The sequence below is a fragment of the Silene latifolia genome, chromosome 2 (assembly GCF_048544455.1).
Source record: "Silene latifolia isolate original U9 population chromosome 2, ASM4854445v1, whole genome shotgun sequence".
NCBI classification, from domain to species: domain Eukaryota; kingdom Viridiplantae; phylum Streptophyta; class Magnoliopsida; order Caryophyllales; family Caryophyllaceae; genus Silene; species Silene latifolia.
In genome coordinates, this window is record NC_133527.1 from 145,628,304 (window position 1) to 145,653,492 (window position 25,189).

General features: G+C 35.8%; 2 protein-coding genes across 5 annotated transcripts; one reads left to right on the forward strand and one right to left on the reverse strand.

Annotated features, from left to right (window-relative positions):
• The first annotated feature begins 66 nt into the window (after positions 1–66).
• LOC141643079 (serine/threonine-protein phosphatase PP1-like) lies at positions 67–3,994 on the forward strand. Its single transcript, XM_074452108.1, has 4 exons — positions 67–468; positions 1,370–1,929; positions 2,163–2,381; positions 3,559–3,994. The coding sequence occupies exons 1-3, from the start codon at positions 249–251 to the stop codon at positions 2,343–2,345; spliced, it is 963 nt and encodes a 320-aa protein (XP_074308209.1). The 5' UTR covers positions 67–248; the 3' UTR covers positions 2,346–2,381; positions 3,559–3,994.
• Positions 3,995–4,203: 209 nt separating this feature from the next.
• On the reverse strand, positions 4,204–12,593 carry LOC141643078 (folylpolyglutamate synthase-like). 4 transcript variants are annotated; one of them, XM_074452105.1, is made up of 16 exons: positions 12,371–12,593; positions 11,914–12,059; positions 11,760–11,825; positions 11,195–11,304; positions 10,374–10,434; positions 9,242–9,325; positions 9,097–9,153; positions 8,957–9,017; positions 8,389–8,435; positions 8,233–8,310; positions 7,717–7,881; positions 7,189–7,485; positions 6,938–7,016; positions 6,556–6,705; positions 5,836–5,996; positions 4,204–4,659 (listed from the first exon to the last, which is right to left on the reverse strand). In XM_074452105.1, exons 1-16 carry the CDS (start codon positions 12,378–12,380, stop codon positions 4,600–4,602), a joined length of 1,632 nt encoding a protein of 543 aa, XP_074308206.1. In that variant the 5' UTR covers positions 12,381–12,593; the 3' UTR covers positions 4,204–4,599. The 4 variants fall into 4 exon arrangements, with proteins under 4 accessions (XP_074308206.1, XP_074308207.1, XP_074308208.1 ...); XM_074452106.1 differs by having other exon boundaries at positions 11,949–12,059; positions 12,371–12,427; XM_074452107.1 differs by lacking the exon at positions 11,914–12,059 and having other exon boundaries at positions 12,371–12,561.
• Between the last annotated feature and the right edge of the window lie 12,596 nt (positions 12,594–25,189).

Sequence of the window (25,189 nt, forward strand, 5' to 3'; positions counted from 1 at the left end):
TTTTCGATTAGTTTACCTAATGAGCGCTTTATAATCTAGTCTAGTATCCCAGTAGTAATGAAATTTGGTACAGTAGTACAGTACTAACATAGTAACATTCCCGGATAATTATTACTATTACTACAAGAATAGTATTCCGTCAAACAAAACCCCACTTTTATTATTTCCCTCGTTCCCCCTTTGAAATTTCTAGGGTTTCACCATCTCACCCCCAATTTGTCACGATTGCTTTCGGCAAATTCAAAAAAATGGCGACTCCTCAAGGCGCCGGCGCCGGCAATGGTGCTTCCATTGACCCTACTGTGCTTGACGATATTATTCGTCGGCTTTTGGAGGTTCGTTTGGCCCGACCCGGTAAGCAAGTCCAGCTATCTGAATCCGAGATCCGACAACTTTGTCTCGCCGCCCGTGATGTTTTCGCCAACCAACCTAATCTCCTTGAACTTCAAGCCCCCATTAAGATTTGCGGTATTCTTACTTTCTTCCCCCTTTTTTAATAATTTAAATCATCAGAGATTTGTAAGAAATGATTATGTTGTTTATTTTGGGGTTTTGTGTTAATAGTGTAAAATGTAAGGAATTGTTGGCTTGTTGGGGGCATTGACATCTCAGAGTGTTGCCTTTTTAGTATCTTGTGGTGCTTTTATCACCAATAACGTGTGGGACCATCTTCCGTCGATCGATGGCCCTCGACGTAGCGATACACTTACACTGTCTATGCCGTGTTCCACTTCTGTGCTTCATAATCATTTGTTCTTAATGGGTGGTTTGTGCTCGGTTCTAGACAAGTTGAAACTCATAATCATTTGTTCTTAATGGATGGTTTGTGCTTGGTCAGAGCTTTGTTGGCTTTGTATTGGTCTCCTTTAGAGCGGTAGGAGCCAGGAGATAGCCGCCTCTCTTTTTAATTTTTAAGATTACAATGAGGTAGCCAGGATAGGAAAGGTAATTACTATGTGTTGATTACTTTGTTATTTCTCATGGTAGATGTCCTTTGGGCGTAGATGAGTGTCTGTTATATTGGCTCATACAGTTGCTGTTATGGTTTCCCTTGGAACGTGGGTTTCATTTGGCCGAACTAGTGTAGCAATACATTTTTTTAGGTTGATGCTTAACTTGCTGTATGCTAGCATTACCATGTCTGAATGCATATGACTGATGCTTATCTAGGTGTTGATGACATTTTCTATTCCGGTAATTGTCAGATTGTATGCCTCACTTGTAATACGAAACTGCGTCCAGTTGTCTTGTGTGACTAATTAGTGGGTAAATAGAGCAGAGTTTCCCCAAAAAGGAGTTTGTGAAATGTCTCATTCAAGAATTTGTAAACAATTTTAATGCGCTGAAATTTCCTTGCTGATATTTTTAGGTGATATTCATGGGCAGTACAGTGATCTGTTACGGCTTTTTGAATATGGTGGTTTTCCTCCTCAAGCCAATTATCTATTTCTGGGAGATTATGTTGATCGTGGCAGGCAAAGTTTAGAGACAATCTGCCTTCTGCTAGCCTACAAGATTAAGTATCCCGAGAATTTTTTTCTTTTAAGAGGAAATCATGAGTGTGCTTCCATTAATCGTATATATGGATTCTATGACGAATGCAAGCGGCGGTTTAACGTCAGACTTTGGAAGACCTTCACTGACTGCTTCAATTTTCTGCCTGTGGCAGCTTTAATAGATGACAAAATATTGTGCATGCATGGTGGTCTTTCTCCAGACCTACAAAACATGGATCAAATTAGAAACTTACCTCGCCCTACGGCAGTGCCTGATACTGGTCTGCTTTGTGATTTGCTATGGGCCGATCCTGGTCCTGATGTTAAGGGATGGGCAATGAATGACAGAGGAGTTTCCTACACCTTCGGTGCTGATAAGATGTCAGAATTTTTGGCAAAGCATGATCTCGACTTGGTCTGCCGTGCACATCAGGTTATTCACCGTCTGTTCTGTTTCACCCTTTATTCCGCATTGTATCTTGTATTAGACAGTATCACGTGTAACACTAACCCAAATGCCTATTTATTCTCAGTGACACCAACTCCAATGCCAATTTATTCTCATTTAATGATAGGGTTAATGGGTTGGTCTTACATGTAAGACCGTCTCATTTGAGTTGCTATGTTCTATTCTGTTTGTTGAATCTGGAAATTTTACTTGTTTAGGTAGTAGAGGATGGTTATGAATTCTTCGCAGATAGGCAGCTGGTTACCATATTCTCAGCCCCAAATTATTGCGGGGAATTTGATAATGCCGGAGCAATGATGAGTGTAGATGAGAACTTGATGTGCTCTTTTCAGATCCTGAAACCAGCAGAAAGGAAGAAAAATTTAATGACGATAATGTGATTCATTCATTATCAGTGTACCTGGGAGTTAAAAATGGTAAGTTTGGTGAATTAAAGTGATTTTTGTTTGTATTATTCTTGCTGCCTGATCATTTGGTAATCTATAATCCTTTTTACCGCTGAGAACATGATTTTGATCATGTGGTAACTTTGTAGCTCTGTATTTCTGTTTTTTTCCCTGGCCATCGGCAGATTTGAGAGGGGGGATAATATTAGTGATCACGCAGGCATACCTGGCTTGCTGGTAAGATCATTACTAGGTGTGCATGTGTATGTGGGTCTTAGTTTAAAATAGAACGGCGCCAGCCAAATCGCCTCAAGGTGTTTGAGGTGCATGGGATCCAAAAGATACACCCAAGGCGCAACTAGTGAAGTGCACTTCCTCACTTGATGCGCATTATTATTAAAATCCTTTTTTTTCCCAAATTCTTTTATTTTACCTTTCTCTTCTCCCCCTAATGCTTAATTTTCACTTGTAAATTCATGTTGACCGTCTTTAAAAGCAGAAAGGGACTGTTGGTCGCAATTTTTTTCTAAAATATAAATGTTCGTTTGATAACCAATGCGCCTCGTGTCCGTAAGGGCATCAGGCACGAGCCTTCGCCTCGCTCTTTGCACCTTGGGATCCAATCGCCTCAGTTTGCGTTGTGCCTTCTCAAACAAAGGAAGTTTGTTCGATTTCCTCATTAAGAATCAAGTGGTTTTTTTCCTTGTACTTTTTCAAATGCAAAAATTCAATGAAATGCTTCTCCCAAGATTCCCTCATTCAAAAGATTGTTACCCTTGCCGCTATGCTATTTATGTAGCGATGTTGATTTCATGCCCAATTTCTTCTTGTCATAACCTTAAATGTTCAAAAGTATGTGTGATAGCAAAGCTTGTTATGTAAAAGCATTGCATTTCTATTAAATTATTGTTACATTCTTTTAAGAAAAAAATCTATATAAGAAAGTTGTTTCAAATTTAAATCCTATGTTTGATGAGAACACTTTCTTTTCTTTTGCATTTGTACAGTATTATTATAGGGAAAAAAATTGAATTGAAAATTATTCCCAATGCCCCCATGAACTGGAATCCTGTGTTTGTCACTATTTCTGAATTTGCATATTGGTTCTCGCGTCTTTTGCATATTTCCTTGCTCTGCCATTGTGAACCCTATTTTTGCAACTGATTCATTCTTGTGTGTTGCTGAATGGCATTTCTCTCTGTGCCAGTTGATTAAAGAGCTACAAGAAAGCTGTCAGTAATGGAGTTGCTGGCCATTGAGTAACGGCTTGTAGCAGTTGGGATAATGCATTGGAGCACATTGGTGGGAAACAACGTATTTCCACTTGGGATTTTTCTCGGTTTTCGTGCTGCAGTTTGTGTACATTTGTTATGGCTATTTGGGGGGTCCATAGGTAACTTGTGGTTTCAGGAAATGCCTCCATTTTACTGTTTTTATGAGCAAATGTACTTGTTGATCCAGTATCATGAGAACTTGTGTATTTGTTGGTCTTGATTTGTACTGGCATGTGAAACAACATTTCATCTGCCTGAGATCGGCTTAAAGCATTCTTAACTAGATGCAATGGCTCTTTACCCCTTTTCGACTGTGTTCAGAACTCATGTGATTGTTGTTTGATGAAAAACATATTTTGTTGGCTGTTATTTTTTCGTCCTGATGCAAGAGACTTTGAACTGAAGTTTCTTAAATTTCATCAAATGCGATAATGTCACCGAGGCATAAGTAAATAGTTTACAACAATAGCTTCATACTATTATGTAATAACAGTACCGTTGTACAGCGCCGAGCCGACAACGGGTACAGCTATTGTAATCTTGGTTACACTGAATAAACTGATAAAACTATTGTAAAATTGGTTCGAGAGGCTTTTCCACTAGAATAAACTTGTCCAAAAAAGCAAGAATATAAATACAGATGAGTTGTATAACAAATTAACAATGATACTGTAGAAATCAAAATCTTGCATATTTTCTTGAAGCTTTCTAGGCTTGTTCGAAAACGAGGACACGTCATTCAGCACTAAGCCATATCAAGCTATCGGCGGACATCCAGTAGTTAGCTCTTCTGTGCAGTATGTTCACTGCCGTTTTTATAACAGCTTTGTATAGTATCTTCCAACACGTAGAATCTCAAGACTTGTAGTGGATACTCGACTGACCAACAATCCCGTAAAGATGCGTTCTTCCGCACCAAAGAAGTGATTTCACTCCAGCGTTGCAAATGAAAGTGTTATCAAGACATGCGCGTGCTACTTCCTTATTAATCTCAAAACGTCTCCCACTAAATGCAGGGAACCAGTTACAAGGACCTAAAAATTGCCACAAATTCAATTAAATTACGACATTAATTCGCTGAGAGTGCAACATACACAAACAAAAAAAAAAATTACCTTATTTATCAGTGAGATGACATGCCACTATTATACATACGGTGTATTGAATTGTTTGTTCAAGGTACTATCCTCGTCAAAAACTTGTATGGATACGTTAATGGTTCAATAGACTATACAAGTGCTCCTGGTTAATAGTTTCCGTGTGCTTTTTGCACAAAAATAATAATAATAATAATAACAAGGATTGAAGTTAATTTTTCACCCTCTAAACCTACCTTCCTCCTACTCTTACTTTGCCCTTGGTTAATTCGATTGCTTGATCCCCTCATTACTCGCTCCTCACCAGACACGCTCCCAAACACTCACGTCCCAGACTTTAGGTTCTCCTCTTTAGCCTCAATCTATTACTGAGTACAACCATTTTAAATATCTAATCATAAAAAAAGAAAAAAAAAACTTCATTATTGTCAGTATATATCGGATCTTATGGGATTTTCAGGATTTAATATTCAAAAGAACTCACTACACCTTCACTTTTTGTTCATTTTGGATCCTGTGGAGTTTTCATAGGAAAGAGAAGAACGTTGAATGCGAGGTCAACGGTTAATTGTGCAGTTTTGTGTTTAAGGTGGGTGTTATGTCTGTGGACATAAATAGGTGGCAACTGCCAGAGGTCGCTAATGCAGTTTTCGATGATGATACCAAAAGTTGGCAGTGAGCTATAGGTGGCCAGGATAGTTGGGAAATCTTGGCGAGATGTGCCATTGTTTTCTATGGTGGAAACATGATTATTTGGTACTAGTATATAATGGACCGAAAAGTAGTCCATTTGGTCTCTGTCGGATGCAAGGGCTAGTTATGGCAGCCTGGGGCAAGTGTACGGTAGCTGGCAGTCTGGCACGAGGCAGTTGGAATTGTGGATATTCAACAAGGAGCAAGGGAAAGAGCAGTTGGTTGGGTCTATGAGATCTGGGAAGGACAAATTATTCACAAACCAGAAATTCATCTAAACAATTCAGTGAAATACCACAAACAGGAATACATAAACATTTTACCAGGACGGAGGGAGTAATTATATGAGCCTATGAGGTACACACAAGTATATATGGGCTTGACATCAGTATTTGGGAAAGTAAGTACCACAAGCATTACCTGAAGACGAGTAGACTGATTTTGTCGAGCATTGTCTCTTAACCATTTGATAGCTAAGGGAAGGGTAGGAAACACTTTACTGTTTGAGCCATTAACAATACCCTTTTCATTGCCATCTCTGGTTTCTTCAAAGCTCATATTTGCACCCTTGTCTTGTCCACCTAAAATGGAGAAAGAAATGTCGTCCGGAGTGAAAAAGCCACTTTCTTAGTCTCACTAGGATCAAATAAGCAGATGTAAGCGAAGATAGTTGGTTAAAGTACTAAAGCAATTAAAGAGCGTTACTATCGGGGTTTGAACCCTGTCAGTGTCTCAAACCTAACCTTGCAGGTCCCTTTACGCCAAAAGTAGGGCCAAATAAGCATTGCGATGCTTATTTTCATTCGAATTCAGTGGCGCAGCCACGGAAGATCATATGAGGTCTTGAGACCTAATTTTTTTTGAAATGCTGATATTTTAAAATTATAAATTTCTTTAATCTGAAAAATTGTATAGCATGAGTCATGACCCCATTATTATATAAAAAGCAACAAATGACCATTAAACAAAAATGACTCCATGATCTAGGATTTCTGGCTCCACTATTGTTCAAGTTGTGTACCGATGACCAAACAATGCACTAAACGCAGATGGATAAATGTCGGTAAAACAGAACTCCGAACTCAGATCAAATCAACTGCCAAGGGCCTGAGAGAAAGAGAGAGATATTCATGAATGTACCTTTTTCAGCTTTAACGAGACTTTCCCAGACTCTCTGTAGAGTCAACTGCCATGATATATCAACTTGCTTATCTGGTTGAGGCACTTTACTCATGACCTTGTTATATACTGATACATTGGGAACAAAAAGCGCCTGCTGGAAGTGCACTCCTGATCATCAGATAAACTACGGTAAGAAAAGGTGAAAAAGGCGAATAGTTTTCCCAAAACAATCTTAGTCAATTTTCTTTCTCCGTTTCTAGTGGAACCAAAGATTCCCTATCCTTAATAAATTTTGTTATTGGAATCTTATTTAAAGCTGTGAACCAATCCATTAAGAACATTTATTCATACACTAGATCATATGTAACTTAAGAGCTAAGCAACCTGCGCAAAGATTTACCATAGTTTGCACAAGTTTTCATCAACCTTGGCAGAAGCAACTGGGGATCCCTCACTGACATACAGTTGAAGAGCAATATCTGCGTATCCATTTACAGCAGATCAGTCGGTCGCTTAGGGGTTACCGGGTTAACATCAGAAAGAATTTCTCTTTTCAAAAAATTTCAATCAATATTCCTAATTTGGAGGAGAAAGCAAATTGACTGGGAAGTGAAAAGGGTCTCAAACTGTAATACAACAATGGCCAAATACCTGAGTCGAACTTTTTCTTATAGTTGAATGGTGAAAACCACGAGCCAATTCTAAAGAGAGACGTGAATTAACAGAAGCTCGATGGTCAATGGCTACTCGCTGTTGCTCATCCTCTTTAATGGCATGGAAGAACCACTTTGCACAAACTTCCATGCTTTCAGGACTATGGGCCCCATCCAGATAAAAGACCAAATCTTCAGAACCTTCAGCGCCAATATATTGATCAGCAACAATTTGGGCCCTCCCTTGAAAACTAGCAGTTGCAAGACCTTTGATAAACTGTTCGGGCAACGAGCTCTGCCAAACATGCCAAGAGTAAAGAGTTAGCTTGACATACGAGTAGACAACAGGTATGAATAACAAATCCACTATATAATAGTGAGTCATGTAGGAGATGGTCCCAACTCCCACACACTTAGACCAATTAAAATCCTCATGTATTCCTCGTCTAGTTATAAGGTTAATAGGTTGTTCTCACATGTAAGACGGTCTCAAGTAACCTTTTTGTGACAATAAGATGACACATACCGAGCTTATATGGTAAGGGATATCAAGATGTCCAGTTCTTTGCAGCCAAGAAGAGCACAACGCCACAGCAAGGCCAGCATTTACTAATTGATGGTCCCCTCCAAGACCAAGTTGCAAACCATTTAGCAAGTTCGGATCCAACGGTGATGCTACTTGAAGATTTACCTGCAGTCATTTATGTTGGTTAACAAAGTAGCAATATCAAAAACTTCTGGCGCAACATAGTTGACCAAATCAAGTAGTAGAAGGGCGCAATTTAGTCTCTCCCACTTGTTTCCGATACTAGAATGAAGATCGAGCTAATTAATTTTCAAGCAAACCAAATTCTCGCCACTAGTATTATAACCAGTTGAAAAGCCCCAGAAGCGAGTTATATTTTTCTTTTTTTTAAAAAAAATTCAAGTTTTTCCTCTTCACTTTTTTCTTTGATTGTTCATACCTCGCAAGTCACAAGTATCCCGCTGCTAAAATACACGACGACAAAAAAAAAAAAGACAAAATGATAGCTCAACTCACATTCAACTTGGAGCTATTTTGCTCGAGTACGCTCATTGCTTCCTCAGGTTGTGAGACAGTAAATGCAGGAACACGTTCCTGAAGCAAATATTCATAAATTACTATAATCACCCTAACTGAAATTTGAAAAATAATGTTGGCAAGAACACAAATTACCTTGAAAATGCCAGCTTTCTCTCCAGCAATTTGACCAAGAGTATTTCCTACAAAATTTCAAATAAAAAGAACTCGTAAACAACAAAATCATCAGAAGATGAACAATAACAAAAACACATCATGCAAAGAACCAAAACAACAGTAGCAGCTAGTTGACGTCTTCCAGGAAGCAGTAAGTAGGCCATTCTTTCACAACCATAGAGAAGGATGCCAGCTTGAGGTAGAGAAAAAAGTGAAAAAAAGTATTGTAATGAACATAAGAATCACTAAAAAGATTTAAAGATGCTAGTCAAATACAGGGAAACAATTAGATTCCATACAACCGTGTTATTTCAGTGCATCCGCGAACAGTCTAGTTAGATCACTCCCCTGCCCTAACATTCGCAAACACATAAAAATATTGTACAACCAACCCTGCCCTAGCATAGGAGGGATCCTTTTATGGCACTAGGAAAATATTGTTGTTGTGTATTTCAGTGCACACAAAATTAGCAAATTCATGCAAGCTTTCATCATAAAAATTGAAGACTGGTCGAATTTAATATATCAATATAGATTGATCACTAACCAAGAATTTCCATGTGATCATACCCAAGAGAGGATATGCCACAAACAACCGGTGCCTCAACCTGAGTAGTAATAACAAACACCGATTATGTAGAGCACACAGATAATTAACATACAGCCTCAAATGGGAATAAAGCATACCACATTTGTGGCATCGTATCTTCCTCCCAACCCAACCTCCATGATAGCAACATCAACCTGCAGGGATAATATTTACTACAAGAAAATAAGATAAGAGAGAGACGACAATAAAGGAGAAGATAGCTGAGAAAGGTTCATTACTAACCTGCTCAGCCGAAAATATCTTGAAGGCAAGCAGAGCAAGGAATCGAAAATAAGTAGGCATAGGTATATCATCAGTGACTTTCTCCTGCAAAAAGTAGTAAAAGAAACAGCATAAAAATATATCTGTTCATTTTCACCCACTAAACAAATTACTGCAACTCCCAGATACAAGAATGCTTAACATTTTTACCTGTTTAATTTTAGTAACTCAATCAAGCATTGGATTCCCATATTTCCAATGGAGCCAAAGACTACTCTTTGTTTATGGGTTACGATGGAATACACTCACTAAAGTGGTTGCGCTTCTTTCTCTTGTGAAGTAGCGGTCCTTCGATGCAATACTCGACACAATTTTCATCTTGGGTCATTCGGAAACAGCCTTTTTGTGTTGATAACACAAGGGTAAGGCTGCGTACATTGGAATCCCCCTCCCTACCCCGCAATTTGCGGGAGCCATTGAGGCATTGTGGTAATGTTGTTGTTGTTGTAATCACGCGTTAGGAAGGGATTTCTTGATTCATATTTGAGTTAACTTACAAGAAAAATTTCGTTTGAATGCCCTTAGGTTTGAACGAATCTCATTACAGTGAGGTTTCACAAATTCCTATATAATGACGTCAGGAGTCAGGACTGAGTTGTTTCCACTTCGGTGACCAAAAGCCTAATATAACCAAAATGTCATCAAATTACAAATGTTTTAAGCACCATATTAGATTTTTAAAGTAATTTTCTTTGTGGAATTTACCATTGTATCTTGCCTTAGACTCTTAGTGTTGTTTTTGCTCATTATGCTAATTTTGACTGTGTTATATCTTAGGTCGTCAAAATGAAAAATCGTTTAGAACTCAAATAACAACAAGGATAAATTGTTCAAATCCTAGGTGAGATAAATGGAATTAGTCCAAACCCAAAGCAAAAAGTGACTATGTTTCTTCATTCAAAGGCATCAGCTAATATGCTCTATATAAATTTGTGCTAAGATTGAATTTCTCACAAGAAGGAAAAAATCACAATGTGTACACAAGAAATTCAATTTTTTGCGTACTTTAAGAAAATAAGAGGAAGACTATATCAGATGGGACACATTTAACTTCAGGAAAGAAAAAAAGAAACAAAAAGAGAGAAAACAGTACCTTCAGGGTATCAAAACACCACCAGAAGTACGCCAAAAACTTGTCTTGACTGATTTCAGTACTACAGAAAAGAAAATGTCTAGTGTGAAACAGGCACATAGAAGACTGAAGACAGTAACTTTCGTTTCCCGAATTTCTCCATGTTGATGTATACTAACAGAAGTAGTTAATTAAACCCTTATTTTTCAAACATTCTAAAGCATACCGAGTCGATGAAGACAGTACTAATCAAAGCTTTATTTGATAAAATGGCAGATTCACACATTTAAATTAAGCTACACAGGTGAAATGATAAAAAAAAGGTAAACAAATGATTGGGACATAGAGAGTATATGCAAGACCTAAAACCCAACTTATAAAAATATTCAACAAATTTGCTATTCCATCTACATGTGTATTTTCAACATTCATTTCAGCCTATCCTTCAAAGAATTCATTCTTATAAGTTCTAACCGAGATCATCATTAGAAAACAGAAAGGTTGAGTGAGAATATCACTCAAAACAATGTGTGCATGCATTTTAGAAATAGAGACGCCATGAGAGATTAAAAATCTCCACAACACAGAAAACATGACAAGATATGTCGATAGAGCTGTACTCCAATGACAGGTGAATTATAATCCTTTTTTAAAATTTTCGCCTTTGGCCTCTTTAATAAAAACTCGGCACAAAAATAGAAGTAAACAGAAGACAAACGTAGTCTTCAATATTTTCACATCACGAAAGTAATATTAGCATGTAAAAGATTGCTACATACAAGACAGAATAACTATGCATAATACAACGAAAAAAGCCTTTGACAAAAGCTATATTTGCTCACCCATTTATTCGAAATCTTTCCCTGACATCAATGAGATGGGGAGATGTAAAAAGCCCTGTACTGAAGCCGCAATTGCGTAATATTGATTCAGCAAAAATGCATGTTGAGCCCTGCCATAAAAAAAAATCACACATTTGATTAGGTAATATAACTTCAGTTGGGTGTAAAGGTAGTTCACATGAGACGGATGAAAACCAGAACTTAACAGTTTACACTGACATTAATCTTTACCCCCGCTTACACAATCAAAACTATGATTTTCATTAGATTGGTAACCTAATAAAGTAACCAAAACTAACTTATATTACAAACATAGCTTTAGGATGTAGGATAATAAGTTACAACATAGTTAAATGCAGTCAGCAGTAAGCTAAATGTTCTATCATTCTGCAACCACAAAGAAAACAAAACGAAACAGATACACACACTTGTATGACAAGAGTGCATTTCAAAAGGGATACCCTAGGACCGAAAACATATAAATTACATTGAAAAGCGAACTGCCTTCTTAAATGCATAATTTCATTTGATGACCAAAATGTGAAAAAGATGGGAAAAAAACTACCTTTCCTTTAGTACCCGCGATATGAATAACTTTCAACTTTGATATTGGTTCTTCCAAGTCCAATATCTACAGATATCCCATCCAAACATGGAATCATTGATCAAAAGCAAACGAATATCATGGTATAAGTGGGATTAATAAGTAAATGTATGACCTTAACATAATCATAAAGTAGATCAAAGCGATCACCACTGTTACTCTTCTCAGCACGACTTCGGGTAGTTATCAATGAGGAGAGTGCATTCATCGCCTCTTCATAACGAGACGACGTCGTTTGATTCAATGATTCATTGGCATCCTCTATACAATAGCAAACTTTACATTTTTAGAGAAATGTTATTGCCAATTATTGAATTTGACGAAATCCAATGCCCGTGATTGAAGTTAATGGAAATTCAAATTTACATTTTGAAAAGAAGGCAGATAGAAAGTCGTCATCTTTCTGCAATTTATGCATTTTTATGAAATACTCCCTACGTCCCGGTCTATTTTCAACAAACATTAAAATGTAAACAAATGATGGAGACGGAGGTAGTAAATGTGATTGAATTAGATGGAATAATAATAATAATAGTAATAAGAAAAAGAGAAAGAATAAGAAAGGAACCTACCTTGTGACATGGTTGGAGAGTGGAGATGGGTGGTGAGCAATAAGAAGAGATGAGAATGGTATTGGAAAGAAGATATATAATATAATATAATATAATATAAATGGTGGTTTGAGTGGAGGTTGTGGGAAAGAGAAGGGATAGTGTGGGTCCGGCAAGTATCCGGTTGGTCAAGGAAGACAAAGATTCGAATCTTAATTGTTGCCCCTTCTAGTATGGAACTTGGAACTCTGGATTCCAAGCACCACAGATTCCTCCTATTAATTCAAGAAGGGAAATTCGGAATCTAAAATTTGCCCCCAAAAAAAACGGCGAAGTGGCAAATAAGTGGCAAATAAGTCTTATACGTTTGCCACTACGTGTAAATTAGCTCCATCTCTTTCTTTTAGTGCAATTTCACCCCAGTATTTATAACTTATGTGCAAATAAGCCCCACACAAATTTTCAGATCAGTTTTTCGCCGGAGAAAAATGACATGGCGCCGGAATTATGACTAGGATCGAATGACTTGGATCAAGTTAGGAAAAAAAAAAAAATTCCACACACTTTCCCCATTGTCAATTACCCCTTCTCATCATCCATTCACTTGGATCAAACGACATATCTATGAGTCTATTCTAATCTCAATCACTTTACTCTCAATTCCCCATCTCCTTTTCTCTGCTGATTTTTAGCTCCCAAATTAATGGTCTCTCTCCATTTACACATCAATTTTCACTTTACCTCGTATTTTATAATAATATTTTACTATAAAAGTATTTTATTAAATTAATTATTTCGAGATTTAATAATGTATTTTGAATATTTATATTTATCGTCTTCGTTCTCTATTTTATTATTTCTCGTTTTAATCTAATTTTGATTGGATTAAAATGTCCGTGGACGATTTTACTATTTTAATTTAATAACTACTTTTCTATTATAAGGTCTCATTGCGTTTTAATATGGTCCAATCCAATTTGTAATCAGATAATCCATTGTATGAGCTAATGGACCCAAAACCCATTAGTTAATCTTCTTATAAATAGAATTAACCTAGCAATCAACTAGGTCAATCCTTTTTCTTTCTCGCATGAAACCCTAACCAAGCAGACAAGCTGCTCTCTTTGTTCTTGCGTGAAATATGCCGCACGACCTCTCCTCTATTTCTCTCTTTCGTTCTTCTTTTCTCCCTTTGACTCTATTGTTGAATATCTTTTCTTCTTTCAAACTTATTGTTGGAATATGTGTCCTCCGACAATAATGCGATCACGACTGTTGATCATGATGATCACATGTTTAAGTCTCATTAAAATGAATACAATTGGGAAGTAATATTGTTACTGTCAACTGGTCAACATATATCGGTAATGATTGGTCGACTAGAGTTTGACATTCTTGTCGTGTGTGACGGTGGTGATCATTGACCCCTAGGTCATACCTAAAGGGCAACCCTCTTAATTGATTATTTAATTAATCGTATAATGTTACGAGTTAATTAAATTACTTGAAAATTGACGGACAATTTTGGAAGTAAAATTTACGTATCATATTGAAATGTGATTAAATATGATACGGTCTGAGTAATTGAATTGTATCATTACTCGGATGAAATAAATTGTTTAATGTAACAATTAAATTGAATGAATTGTTATAAATACAATCTGTTGTGATTTATAAATGGTAAAATATTTTGGCACAAGTAATTATGAAATAAGTCGATTTTTGTATGTGACGTATTTTTATTAATACGTTGATTTTTAATATGATAAAAATACATGAACAAATATATGTGACATGTGACATGTAACATATAGACAATTGACAAAAATAATATGGACACCATATTATGCAAAGGGCCGAAAATTAGAAGGTGTTTTAGCTAATTATAAGTTGTGTGTAATTAGTGGAAAACACAATGATTATAAAGCCACCTAGCCATGCAAGCCTATTGTTCCTTGTGAAGAACAATTTCTCCATGCATTGGCTCACCCTAAAGCCCCTCTTACACGGTTTTTGGGAAGGGAAAATGATCATTGTTTTCTCTTATAATTTTACCTAATAATACTCTAAAATGTTTTAGATTATTCATTCATTCAACTCATCCAAATATACAAGTTCTAGAGAAATAAAATCCTCTCTTTATCTCTCATCAAAACCGAAAATACTTAAGTGTTTATAAATATTTTTGGTTCAATTTTCTTCTATAATTAATATTATACTAGTTTTGTAATATTAATTAAATTAAGAGGAGCCTTGGGTATATTACATAGGGAGAGATCTTACACTTAGATCTTTGTTCTTCCATTGGAAAAGCTCAAGAACAAGAAGAGAAAGGTGATCTCTCTTGTGCCCTAATAGCCGAAATCTACTATGTAAGGACATGATTTCTCCTCTATTTTATTATATTGTTTGCATGCATAAGATCCGTATTAATTTATGACAAATTAATTAGACATATATGAGTATGTTAAATATGTATATAGATCTACATTTCCTTCAATCGGTATCAAGAGCCACGGTTGTTTGCATGCAAATTGGTTAAAAGTTTTTCCGAGTTATATGAATAACAAAATAAAACTTGTAAAATTTGTGTTATTATGATATATCACAAAATAATTACATGCATGTTAATATTTATGGTCCTAAAGTGTTTTAGGATTTTTGGTTAATTTTTCGGATTTTTATTGTTCATAATTTACAATAATGACATTTAAATGTGATTTTATGAGTAAAAATGTCATTTTTGGTCGAAAATTAGCTATACTTCGAATTTTAAGTTGGTTTTTGGATATGTTGTTACATATATTATTTTGAGATAACCTGTAAATTTTCATAATTTTTGCACTTGTTATGCTCGAAAAATGAATTTTTCATTATTAAATTCGGATTTAAGAGAAAAATAGGTTAATATGAGTTAAATTTCGAATCTGGTCATAGAAAATTTATATGTTGTCACATGCAATTTTACAAGATGTGTGTAAAATAATTGACTATAAAGAAGTCTTTTAGCATGATTTATGAATTTTTGAAGAAAAATGGCATAAATAGTGACATTATTAATGAAAATTAATAAAATATAATCTATGACTTAGGAAAAACGTCTAATGTTGCATTTTATTATATTTTTCAGATCTAAAATTGAAAAGTTAATGAAAATAATTTTTCCATGTTTTTATGATTATTTTATTAAATATCGATAAACCGCAACATTGTTTTTCCGGAAAATTTTCGAAATTTTTAACCTAAGATTTTGAACATTATGAGTGTCATGGAATTTTTCCAGAATGTTCATGAATTTAAATTTCAAATTTTGAATTTATTTGGAATTTTGGATTTATTTGAAGTTTAATAGCTTAATTTTGTATTTTTTGGCCCATTTATGAACAATTTTGTAAATAAAAGTTAATTATGGTCAAATTATTAGTGAAGACTATATTTTGAGTCCTAAGAGGTTAGGGTAATTAACTTATGCATAAATATGAGTTTATGTATTTTTGTGATTATAAAACGTTGAAATCACGCAAATCCGTAAAAACCGAGTAATATATGATATTGGCTATTTAAAGGCGATTTAGCATAAAAATTGAGCATGTTCATACATATTATAATGCTGAATTTTCTTTATGATTGTCATAATTTTAATTTATGTAATTTTTGAATTATGTAATTTTACTTAGTATGGCCTTAGATTTTAATTGGTATTTCCCGAAATGTATGGGAATATCGATTCGGTTGTAATTTTTATTGTGATCTCGTATCACCGTTTTGTAATATTTAATAGATTTATTTTATTTTAGTTACAAATGTATAATAGGAAATTATGTAATTTATTATGTAATTTTATTCATTAGGAGTTCCTAAAGACGGATTTCTTCAAGAATGGCGATACATAAAGACGGTGTTACCTCGAGATGCGTGCCACAACCGAAGTTCAAGGGACCAATGGAGTTGGTTTCCGAATATGTAATAGATCAATAGTTTTTCTATTTTAGGAAAGGCCATACTAGGATTTATTTACTTTTATGCTTGCATTTTATTTTATGTCACATGCATCGCTAAATCGCCATAACTAAACATGCATTGTCTTTTATCGAGTTTTTCGACCGTGTCAATTAGAATTATCGTAGTTCACCGCTTTAGTTCACTTAAAACGTGATAGATAATAAATTGACATGACCTCTCGCTAAAACTATCAATTGAGACATAGCCTTACCAAATAGTAGAAACCATGAAAACCTATTTCGTGAGGGAGTGCACTCGGCCACACCGGGGTACAAACCTTGTTACGTAGGGGAAGTGGGTGATGAATGTTAATCCACCGAATTCATGTTGATGAGGGATGTATCGGCCCCACCGTGCCCAAGTTAATGTGGGTTTGGATCATGGACACATTTATTCGAAATTTGGATTGAACTCAACAAAAGTATTTGATAAGGGATGTATCGGCCCCACCGTGCCCTTGTCGATGTGTTTTGGGCTATAGATAATTGTTAATGTAATATTATCGACCAAGAGTTCTAAAAGTAGAATCGATTAAACGTTAATCCACCGAGTTATATTGATGAAGGATGTATCGGCCCCACCGTGCCTAAATCGATATGAATTTGGGTCTTGGAATCATTTATCTAGTTGGGTAGAGGTCACTAGAAAAATGCTTATAACTTGTTTAAATCATACATTTTTACGAGTATAACTAAAACGACATTTGTTTTACTCCTTATTTTTGTTTTGTAGACCACTTCTTATTCATAACAAATGGCAACACCAACTCCTAATGCTACACCACTCGCTACTTCATCATGGCTCCGATCCTTTATGGATCGATGTAAACTTGAAAAGAATGGGTCAAATTTCTCCGAGTGGGATGCCCAACTCAAATTAGCCCGAAGGTGACGACAAGCTTCGTTACCTTACCGAGGCCTCTCCACCCGAACCCTCCACTAGGTCCACCACGGCCACTAGGGAAGCCTATGAGGCTTACCAAAAGGAGTCCGCCGCAATGAAAAATGTATTAATATTTGCGATGGAGGCGGAGCTCCAAAGGAGAGCCTTCAAAATGGGCAATGCTAATGAGATTTACTCCAAACTTGTGACCATGTTTTCACAAACCCCGCGGATCGTCCAATATGAGGCGGCCGCGGCATTCTTTGATCTCGACTTCAAAGAGGGCCAAAAGGTTAGCCCTCATGTGCTCAAACTCATGGAGCTTGTCGAGACCTTGAAGATTCAAAAAGTTGAAATCCCCAAAGAACTCATCGTAGATAGGATTCTACACTCCTTGTCTAAAGTTAAGGCATATGTGCAATTCAGGGTGAATTTCAACATGCAAGACAAGGATGTGTCTCTTGAGGAGTTGCACAAGTTACTTGTGCAAGCCGAGAGGGACATGGGGTTAAATGTGAACCCTCCCAAGGATGTGCTTAATATAAGCGCAAAGAGTAAGGGGAAGTTCAAGAAGAGTGGAAGAAAGGGTAAAAAGCAAGCTCCCACATTCACCAAAGCTAAGTCTTGTGAAGCTAGCACCTCCAAAGTCAAGAAGGGTCCTCTTGACAAATGCCATTATTGTAATGGCATGGGACATTGGAAGAGGAATTGTTCCAAATACCTTGGTGATATCAAAACTGGAAAGATCACTCCAGGAGGTAAATGACTAACCTTCTTTTATGTTTCTAAATTCAACTATGGTATTATGATGCAAAGTTGTGATAATGTATCTTCCCTTTTTATTGTAAATAGGGCCTCCACCAAGCAAAGACAAAGGAAAAGAAAAGCAAGCATAAGAAACCATGAAGAAGCTAAGGATAGCTTTTATGGAGCTTTGTTTTTCATTGTCTTATTTTAAGTCATGTTTTGAATTTTTAGAACTTTAAGTTTCCGTGTTCGACATGGAAAGGTATTTTGGATAATGGTTTGTATTTTGGATGATAGTGACTTGGTTTGCAACCCAAGTCACCCGTTTTATCATTTATCCTTTATGTTCTAAAATTTCATCTTTAAATGCTTGCGTTTTGAAACATAAGATAATTCACTAAAAGTGATCTAATAGACAATTAATAATGACGGGTTTCATTATATGTCCACATGCTTAAGGCTTGTGTATGATCATTTATAAAGTGACTTTGAGTCTATGAACTCTCTTAAAGGTATGTCAACCACCAAGTACACATATGAAATCAATAACAATTAGTCAACCTATGAGGTAGTTCTCCTTATACTTCAACATCATTAATTTGTGTCTCATATGCTATCTTTGAATGCTTAGTGTATTCATTCTAAAGATAGAGTGGGAGAAAAATGAGGACACAACACACAAGGAAGATAATTGTGTACTTGTGTAAATGAAGATCTACGCAAGAGAGAATGTTTTGAATGAAGGTATATCTATTTACATAGTATACCAAATAGATGAGATCTATAGTCTCAAGTTAGTTCTAAATGACTTAAGAGACCAAGTGAAGTAATCATAAGAGTTTATTCTCAAGATAACTACACGAGGAGACCAAAAGAAGTTTTGGAAGAAAAATGACTAATGTAAAGTCTTAACAAGCTTTTGACTAAGGTTATGAATCATTTGACCAATAGTTTCAATCATGAGTTTTACTTAAGAGCCTAAATGAATCATAGAAACATACTAGTTATGATCAAGTTGCAAAGATTGATATTCCGATATCTTCAATAGCCAACGTTTTAACCACGCAAATGTCATTGTTTAACCTCGCTATGAAATGGTTAAACCTCCTTCCGAAAGGGTATTCCGAAGGACCTATTCTAAATAATATTTGTATTTGAATAATGACATTGCTACACATCATTATGACATGAGTGTATTAGAGATTTAAAATCTCTTTCCGTAAGGTTGAGATGAGACCACTTCAAAATAGGCATTTTGAAAGGATATGATGGGAACATATATGGTTTTATCCTAGTAACTTGGCAAAGCGATTTATATTTATATTCTTGACAAATTTCGATTGAGAAGTCAATTTTGAAATATGTAGAATTGAGTGGGAGTTAGGAAATTCTCATGTAAAGACATGGGATTTAGTGGGAGCTATCATCCTTGAATGTATAAAAACTCATTACTCATTAAAGAATGACGAGCTAATACCTTCTTTCATAAAGAAGCTTTTGAGTTTTCAATTCTGGATGAAAATGGACAATGATGAATCCAATTACATCATGGGATGTTGGATTAGCATTAAGAGATACACATCACATCAACATATACATAGGTTATTCATATGAATGAAAATGGAATTACCATTAGCAAATCATGGTAGTTCATTGAACACGAGAACGGTTGATCTCATGATTATTAGTAACTAATGTTTCCGCCATTAGAATAATCATGTACATGTCCAATTTTGAATCGTATGCATAAGAGCATGATGATTGGTTGGTGAGCCATAATAGAAACGTCATGAATTCTCGAGTAGAATCCGATGAGCGATTTCGGTGTTTGACGGAATGTTCTATTGTGTGTCAAGAGGTTGCACATATTGTAGAAAATCCGAACACATATGAGGATTTATGAGAATCCCAAATCTTTCAAGCCCAGAAAAGAGAAATGAGAAGTTTTGGAAAGATGCTTGGTTGAGTAAGAGGTTATTCAAAACAATCTTTCCTAATAAAGCTAGGACTTGTGAAAAGTACCAAGCTAATAATCTTGTCAATTGTTACAAGATTCTACAAAACATATACCTAGTGCATTGTGTGTGGATGGAATACTTGATCGGTACAAGTTGTATTATTCATCGCAAATTCGTTCGTTATGAGATGAGCAAGTAGAAAGTTCTTTCAAGTTAAAGAACCAAAACCAAGGTCAAGAACCTTAATGTGTACTTGGTAAGATTCATGCTATGAGAACATGAATGTGAAGGAAATTGCAAGTGCAAGAAGTTTGAACACATGGACACATGGGATGTTAAACTTCTATTGCAATCGATAAGTGTTTACACTTATGATAAACATCACAAGGTTGTAATGTGATATTGACTACCCGAGTGTGATGTCGACATTTGTCGTTTGAGTTATTATTAACTCACTTGGTACATTGTTATATCCAAACGGGTTGTGGAGACAATTGAACCCCGTTAAAGTGAACATGGATTAACATTGTTTTTGCCCATAGTTACTTATATGAGGTGACGTCTCGAAGTGACTAGAGTGTGATGCGATTGATGGCAAGTTCAAGTGCCATAGAGTCATGTGAGATGACTAGTCGATCACATAGGCGTGATGTTAGGAACTTTTTGTCGGGCCTAATGACCGCTTATAGAGTTCTGGCAAATTTATATAGCCTGGTCGTGGCGAGAGCTACTATAGTATTCAAATGAGTTGATTCTTTTGACTAAAGACTATTCGCCTAAGATGGCACAGTTTCAGATTAACTTTGATTTGTGTTACTACGACCTTCGTAAATGGGGTCAAATGGGCATATTTTGGGTTATGATGGCTGTGGCTAGTCGAAGGGAATGAGTGCGATAGGAATTTTCCACCCCTAGTCAGGGTTATAATAATATCTCAGGGCCACTCGAGGAGTAATGAACTGGAAATGCATGGCCACGCTCGGATGGTATCCAGAGTGGATAAATCCGGTCAATCAGTTATTCTCCAGATCGAGGAAACCACTCTCGATATGATCACTTGCAAGTACGACCTGAAAGACACCTTGCATTGAGTGGGAGATAGTAATAGGACAAGAGAATTGGTGACGCACACTTGTCGAGGACAAGTGGGAGATTGTTGGAATATGTGTCCTCCGACAATAATGCGATCACGACTGTTGATCATGATGATCACATGTTTAAGTCTCATTAAAATGAATACAATTGGGAAGTAATATTGTTACTGTCAACTGGTCAACATATATCGGTAATGATTGGCTGACTAGAGTTTGACATTACTGTCGTGTGACGGTGGTGATCAGTTGACCCCCTAGGTCATACCTAAAAGGCAACCCTCTTAATTGATTATTTAATTAATCGTATAATGTTACGAGTTAATTAAATTACTTGAAAATTGACGGACAATTTTGGAAGTAAAATTTACGTATCATATTGAAATGTGATTAAATATGATACGGTCTGAGTAATTGAATTGTATCATTACTCGGATGAAATAAATTGTTTAATGTAACAATTAAATTGAATGAATTGTTATAAATACAATCTGTTGTGATTTATAAATGGTAAAATATTTTGGCACAAGTAATTATGAAATTACTAAGTCGATTTTTGTATGTGACGTATTTTTATTAATACGTTGATTTTTAATATGATAAAAATACATGAACAAATATATGTGACATGTGACATGTAACATATAGACAATTGACAAAAATAATATGGACACCATATTATGCAAAGGGCCGAAAATTAGAAGGTGTTTTAGCTAATTATAAGTTGTGTGTAATTAGTGGAAAACACAATGATTATAAAGCCACCTAGCCATGCAAGCCTATTGTTCCTTGTGAAGAACAATTTCTCCATGCATTGGCTCACCCTAAAGCCCCTCTTACACGGTTTTTGGGAAGGGAAAATGATCATTGTTTTCTCTTATAATTTTACCTAATAATACTCTAAAATGTTTTAGATTATTCATTCATTCAACTCATCCAAATATACAAGTTCTAGAGAAATAAAATCCTCTCTTTATCTCTCATCAAAACCGAAAATACTTAAGTGTTTATAAATATTTTTGGTTCAATTTTCTTCTATAATTAATATTATACTAGTTTTGTAATATTAATTAAATTAAGAGGAGCCTTGGGTATATTACATAGGGAGAGATATTACACTTAGATCTTTGTTCTTCCATTGGAAAAGCTCAAGAACAAGAAGAGAAAGGTGATCTCTCTTGTGCCCTAATAGCCGAAATCTACTATGTAAGGACATGATTTCTCCTCTATTTTATTATATTGTTTGCATGCATAAGATCCGTATTAATTTATGACAAATTAATTAGACATATATGAGTATGTTAAATATGTATATAGATCTACATTTCCTTCACTTATACATAAAATATATTTTCATAATCCTTGCTCTTACCTTTACAATAATTTCTTCTCCAAATATTTTTATGGGGATTATTTGTATGGACCTTTAGACCTACCTTTATGATCTCTTATTTTAATGGGTGAAGAACAAGAATAGCCTTTCATGGCGTTTTCAAGGGTTTCGGTCTGTGCTTTTATTTTTGTGTCGCTTTTCGGGATGTGGACACGTGTTGGAGACAAGGTTTTCTTGGTCGTGTCTTTCTTGGAGTTTTCATTCTTATTTCGCATCATTAATTGCTAAAGGTAACTAGGTGTTTTCTTTTAATTATGTTTATACCAATTGATGTAATTAATATGATTTAATGATTGTCTTGTATGATTGGTACATGTTAGATTGTTTATTATCATGTTAATTGTGTTTTCGCATGTTTGTATATGTTTTAATGTATTAATTATGTATCGTATGTTGTTTATGTGTTTATTATGGGTGTCATGTGCGTAATAAGGGTTTACGAATCAAACTCTAGTGGCGGCATGATAGGCGGCCCAGGGTGCTCTCCAAAGTTATAGCTAAGGCTAGTATAACCTTGATGATGATTCAAGTGTTATAGCCGAAGTTAATACAACTTTGGGTTGTTACTCAAGTTATGGCTGTTTGAGGCATAACCTTGGAAGTATGAATCCAGGTTATAGCCGAATCTACTATAACATTGAAGTACGAGTTAAGGTTATAGCTGGAACTAACATACCCGGAGATTTATGGCTCAAGGTTATGGTTGGAACCAGTATAACTTTGAGTTTCGTGTCAAGGTTATGGTTGAGGTAAGTATAACTTCAAGTCGTATATGTTGAAGTTATAGTCGAGGTTAATATAACCTCACATCCAGAGTTTATGTTATAGTTAAGGTTACTATAACATTGAATTGTTAATGTTAAAGTTATAGCTGAAGTTACTATAACATTGGTTGCTTATACTTGTTTCATATGTTGTATTGTGTTCAACAAGTTATGTCCTTGTGTTGCATATATCTTTGGTTACTCTTGTTCATATGATAAGTAGGATGGTCAGTTATACTATCTTACGAGTTGAGTCGTGATGTTGTTCACGCTTGTTAGTACAGTCAGTTATACTGTGCATTGATTTGTTTGCTAGTTTGAATAGATGACGGTAGTATCAGTTATATACTATCGGAATGAACCAACGCTACCCGTTGATGCGGGATTTGTTTGGTCTATGTTCGGGGTGGCAGAGGCGGTGGTTATACGCTCCGGGTCCCGAGTGTCGTTCGGTTTACCGAGAGTCCGCCAGGTCTTAGACATATAGGCGGTGGTTATACGCTATACATAGTACCGTGGAGGCAATGGTTATACGATCCACACCGATGGAGGCAGTGGTTATACGCTCCGTCGCCTAGAGGGTGGTTATACGCTCTGGCAAATTAGAGGCAGTGGTTATACGCTCTAACGGGCGTTCGCTCTATTCGCTATGCTTTGTTGCTAGCTTTATGCCTTCTGTTGCTGTGGATTGTGTGTTACCATGTTCGCTATGCTTCAATGCTAGCTTTGTGCCTTAGGTTATTGTGGGTCGTTTGTCACTACTGGTCTTGTAAGTGTTCATGGTCTAGTGGTTGCATATGGTTTAGGTTTGCATGTTTGCGTCCGTTTAAGATTGTTAAGTCATGGTAAGCTGTATTAGGTTTTCATGAGTATAGATGGTCTCACATGTTTACTATTTATGCCTTTCAATTGTTATTGATTGTTGATTATATTCAATTGTTGTAAACATGACTGGGAGAGCATCTAGTTACTCCCGACTGATTGTCGACCCCCCATTCTCAGGTTGTTCAGATGTTTGCTGTTTGGATCATATCTTGCTGGGGAAGTGCTGTGCGGCGAGATGAATAATAAATTAGGAGTTTGTTTTCATGTTATGAGAACCTTTGAATAATGTATTAGTTGGCTTTAGATTTAGTAGCGAACCGGATTGGTCAGGTGTTTCCGCCACCTTGACCCTTTTATCAGTATCGTACTCTGATATTTAATTTATATAAGGTTTTTCCTTGTTTTATAATCCGGGTTGTTACAATAAACACCTAAGAGGGGGAGGGGTGAATTAGGTGTACCTTTTAAAAATTTTATCTTTAACTTAGTTAATTGATTAACTTAAGTAAAGAATATTGAAGTACTAGACTTGAGAAACTTAATTGAATGTAAGTTCACAAGAAGATACAACAGTTTTATGTCACAGTATAAGTGAGTCAAGGTGACTGTGACACAGAACTTGACTAGGTACAAGCGAGAAATAGCAAAGTGAAAGAACGTAAAAGTAAATGAACAAACAAACGACATTTTTAAAAATTGGTTCAGCCTCTACTCCGAGGCCTACGTCCAACCGTTATTTTATTGTTTGTTTAGAAATTTACTCAAACTTACTAAACCCCTTACAGTGAAAATAACTCACCACCCTACTCCGGTTGCACTCAAACTTAAAGCTATTCCGCTTTAAGAGTTTATGGGTTCTATCTCAAGGTGTTACAGAATCTTGAATCTCAAGAGTTCACTAAATGAACATGGATATCACAATTAAGATCTAACACGAGAATCATGGAACAAACTCATTATGTCATAGTACAGCAAACTGATACTTGGAGGTTTACAACTTTTTCGAAAACAAATGAAGACTTTAAAAATTTGAAAAACGTTTTGCAAACACTTGAAGAACAATGCTTTAAATGCACAAATGATTTGCAATGTTTTACAATAAATGCTTTGGAATGTCTTGAGAAATAAATGAGACTAAAACACTCTCTTTATAATGGATTTGATCTCAAGTAAGTACA